Source organism: Octopus bimaculoides, chromosome 11 (assembly GCF_001194135.2).
Source record: "Octopus bimaculoides isolate UCB-OBI-ISO-001 chromosome 11, ASM119413v2, whole genome shotgun sequence".
Classification (NCBI taxonomy): Eukaryota; Metazoa; Mollusca; class Cephalopoda; order Octopoda; family Octopodidae; genus Octopus; species Octopus bimaculoides.
This window is the reverse complement of record NC_068991.1, coordinates 54,705,437-54,710,074: the sequence shown is the minus strand read 5'-3', so window position 1 is coordinate 54,710,074 and position 4,638 is coordinate 54,705,437. Positions and strand designations below refer to the sequence as shown.

General features: G+C 33.5%; 1 protein-coding gene across 16 annotated transcripts in view; it reads right to left on the bottom strand.

Moving 5' to 3' along the window:
* LOC106881762 (ryanodine receptor 2) overlaps positions 1 to 4,638 on the bottom strand; it is a 381,060-nt gene that overhangs the window by 27,662 nt on the left and 348,760 nt on the right. For all 16 annotated transcript variants that reach the window (XM_014932251.2, XM_014932252.2, XM_014932258.2 and 13 more), the window contains 2 exons: positions 4,011 to 4,167; positions 1,363 to 1,461 (listed from right to left, as the gene is read on the bottom strand). In XM_014932251.2, coding sequence (XP_014787737.1) covers positions 1,363 to 1,461; positions 4,011 to 4,167 — 256 coding nt within the window. The remainder of the gene's footprint in view (positions 1 to 1,362; positions 1,462 to 4,010; positions 4,168 to 4,638) is intronic.

The following is a 4,638-nucleotide window of genomic DNA, read 5'->3' as shown; positions in this document are numbered from 1 at the left end:
GTGGTGGTGGTGGTGGTGGTGGTGGTGATGGTGATGGTGATGGTGATGATGATGAAGATGATGATGATGATGATGATGATGATGATGATGATGATGATAATAATGATAATAATAATAATAATAATAATAATAATAATAATAATAATAATAATACATGTGGCATCTCAAGGTCATTACAATACCAGTGATTGTAGGAGCACTAGGAATGATTAAAAAAGGAACTGAAAATTATTTGAGAATGATTCCTGGCCTCTGCAAGAAATGCAGAAGATTGTTTTGACTGGTACTTCACAGGTGCTGAGAAAAGCATTGTTGCCATAAGAACAATTACATTCCATATAGTAAATTATTTTTCTACATAACTTTATTTGATTTTGTAAATGAGCACTCTGGTGCATTTATTTTAATGGCCTATCAATGTATACAGTGAGTTTCTTTGCCTTAGCTGTCGGAAAGGCACTCAGCAAGAAATGGAAACAAATTCTCTCTAACAGGTTTATGGTGAAGCCTGTGGTAGTGGAGACCTCTGGTGTTCTTGGCCTCTGGACCATATTCTTGTTCACTGCTATAGGGGCAGAAATGTCTGTCTACAAGTGCAAGTCCCATGAGTTCCACTGCATCTCCTTCACCGTCCTCCGGGACAACACCTTTTCCATTTTGTCTGGCAGGGCTATGAAGTCTGACTTACAGGAAAATCTACATCCCACTCCTTAAATACTTAGATCTAGGGTATCAATTCTTAGAATATGAACTTCTATATTTTAATCTTTAAATAGATACAATTTGAAGTCTAAAACAATATTATGAATTAATGTTTTTATTCAATATGTCATAATATTAATAATAAGAACAATATATACATCAGTCTAAAATTTCATATAGAAATTAAATCTTTTTACCTTTCACTACGAATTGATATTATGTGTATCATTTATAATGATAATAATAAGTGTGTTCTCTCTTGAGTTCTATGACTCATCAGGCAGTTTTTTCATTTTCATGGCACATAAGTGACTTAGTTCACGGCACTGCCCATCAATGGGATGTCAGTTTATTGCAGGGTTTACTCATTTAGAGCTGAGTCAGCAAGAGCAACATGAAATGAAGTACTTTACTTAAGAACACAATGCACTGCCAGGTCTGGAAATTGAAACCACGATCTTACTATCATGAATACAACACCCTAACCACTCGGTCATGTGCTTTCATAATGATTATAATGAGAATGACAATAACGATAGCATTATTAATGGTAATGATATAAAGAAGGATGGGAAAAAATGTAACGATGATGATGATGATGATAATGAAGGTAAAAAATGATATTGATAACAAAAAAAACATTGGCAAGTCCTTCCTTACCTCAAAGATTGTGTCTTCACAAAAGTTGACAAAACTTTCCAGTTTTTCTTTATCTCCTCCCTCATTGATCACGCTGTGCAAAAATGATCGTTTAGATTCCTAGGATAATAAAGAAGAAAAAACATTTAAGATAAGTGTGAAGAATATAAAGCATATTAGCCCTTACAAGTAATGACAGGATGGCTGTTTATCCTTTTACTGTCCTATTTACATAATTTCATTAACTTTTTAACTGTGAAATTAAATTTTATGCTTATTCTAGTAACGATGTTAAGCATCTACCAAAAAAAATAAATAAATAAATAATAGAATCTGTATTTTATGCAAGTCTCATTGCTTTAATAAACTTGACATATATCAATAAAAACTAGCTTCAAGCATGACAATCTTCAACTAAAGATAAATTGGTATATAAAATTGCTTTCCACAGTTAAGGGTAACAGATATAACTGATTCCCACAATGAAAAGGTTAAATGTCAGGCATCTATATCTAGTTGATTCAACTAATTAGATGATGAAATATTATTGTTGTGACCGTCAGACCCACCCAATCTTTAAAGTTGTGACCTACCTCCTCTTTTCCAATCTCCCCAGCTCTTGCTCCCACATACACTTTTTGCATCCCCCAACCTCCCCCTACCTCCCACGATCCTAGCTCCTCTGTCCCAAGTTACTTCTATCCAGCTCATATTTTGAGGAGCCACCTGGCCACTTCATCACCACTTTTTATATTTATCTCTTTGCAACTCCTGTTGAGCATTCTCCCCCTTTCTTTGATATGTGAGTAGCCATGTAGCTACTCTACAACGAGAACCTACTCGCCCCCATTCCTAGCATAAAGCTTCCTGCATTATATAGTCTTGTGAGCTGCATAGCAACCTTACTTGTGCTGGTGGTACACAAAATAAAAAAAAAAATCACCCAGTACACGTTATAAAGTGGTTGGCATTAAGAAGGGCATCCAGTGGTATAAACTATGCCAAGGCAGACACAAGAGTATGATGCAGTCCTTGGACCCATGGAATCTTGTTAAGCTGGCCAACCCATGCCAGCATGGCCCACGATGTTAAATAAAGTTGATGATTTGAACTAATTAAAGACTAGCAGGTAGTAACCATTTGAAATAAAATTAGGTCTAAACTCTAAAATATTTCTGTATAGGTGATGTGGTTATTTCAGTTTGAGGAGTAATCTAAAGACTAAACTACAGTGTAGGCAAAATCGTTAACATGCCAGGCAAAATGCTTAGTCAATCTCACCTTTTATCCTTTTGGGGTATAGAAACTAAGTACCAGTTGAACACTGGGATCAATGTAATTGACTTATCCCCTGCCCAGAATTGCTGGCCTTGTACCAAAATTTGAAATCAGTATGTTAATATGCAGTCACGGTGGTAAGCTGGCTGAATTCTTAGCACACTGGCAAAATGCTTGCAGTATTTTGTCCATCTTTACATTCTGAGTTCAAATTCCAGAAAGGTCGACTTTGCCTTTCATCCTTTCGGGGTCAATAAAATAAATATCAGTTGAGCACTGGGGTTGATGAAATCGACACACCCACTCCCCAAAATTGCTGGCCTTTTGCCAAAACTTGAAATCAGTATACTGATTGGAGGAGTGTGGAAGTATTTAATATTGTCAAATACAGATGACAAACTGAATTTATGGATCAGCTCCAGTTTTAAAAATAGCTACATTACCACTTAACTAAATATTGCTGAGTCTATTATTTAATATTAGCTAGTTTTACAAAAGGCAGTAGTATATTGTTTTAGAAATACATAACCACTTAACAAAGGACTTTCAGTACCTATAATATTTTTATTTTGACTTTGCCTCTCATCCTTTTGGGGTTGATAAAATAAAAACTAGCTGAATACAAGGGTTGATATAATTAACTTCTTGTCCCCTCCAAATTGCTGGTCTTGTGTTGAAAATTAGAAAGAATTATTGTTTTGACTTCTACGATAGCAGGTATTTTTATTTTCATTCTTGCTTAGTTAGTTATTAAGCTTGCTTCTTAACCATGTGGTTGCAGGTGTCAGTCTGACTATAATAATAATAATAATAATAATAATAATAATAATAATAATAATAATAATAATAATAATAATAATACCCTGATGCAGTACCAGGTAGTGGCCTTCATGGCTTCTCATCCTAACTGATTGGAAGTGTTATCATGTACATTGTTTCATCTTGGTATAAAAGATGGGTTACAGTAAATATTCTGTTAAATAGCACAGATTTGCTTGTCAATTGTTTGACCTGAACCAGTTGAGCATGTCCCTAAGTGGCTAACGATATGTGCATCTCTAATCATGAGCAGAAGTAGGACTTGCAAAGTTGTATATGTTAAATAAATATGTAAGAAATTTCCTTTTAGAAATTCTTCAGACTGAGAATCAAATCATCATTATCATTGTTTAACGTCTGCTTTCCATGCTGACATGGGTTGGACATTATACATTATATTATCATTTTTATTATTTGATTCTCTGTTTGAAGAATTCCTAATAGGAAAAACATCTTATATATAGAAGAATGTTGCGGTGTGGATGTATAAATCTAAAGAAAAATATTTTATAAAGGAAAGTTACTTGAATGGAAAAGGGTTAACAAAATCAAAAGAAGTAATCTTTATTTACCTTGATTTGAGGTTTTTCCCATTGGTCAATCTGTGACTGTTTGATCTCAAAATAAATACGTTCAATTCTGTTGGCACTACCCATGATCTCTATTCTGCCCAAGTAAGGTTTAAAGTAATCAAGGACACTTCGGGCCTTCTCAAGGAAGCGCTCAAGCCTAAGGAAAGAATATAATAAAATATAGTCTTTGTACAATAAGCCAAAAAGTAAGAGTTTAAGTGACAACAAATAAATAATATTCACACACACACACACACACACTACATACATACATGCATGCATGCATACATACATACATACATATATACATTCACATATATATATACATATATACATACACATATATGTATGTATACATACACATATATGTATGTATACATACATACATACATACATACATACATACATACATACATATATCGTGGCGCTCCTATATATGAATATATGCAATTCTGAAGCCCTGTTCATTAACCAAATTATTTGTTACATGATTAATTGAAATACATATAAATAGAAGTCGTATCCAAACTCCATATAAAAATATGAAATTGTTTTATTTGTCCATCCATTGACAGCAAATGCATATATATATATATATGTATGTATATATATATATATATATATATAT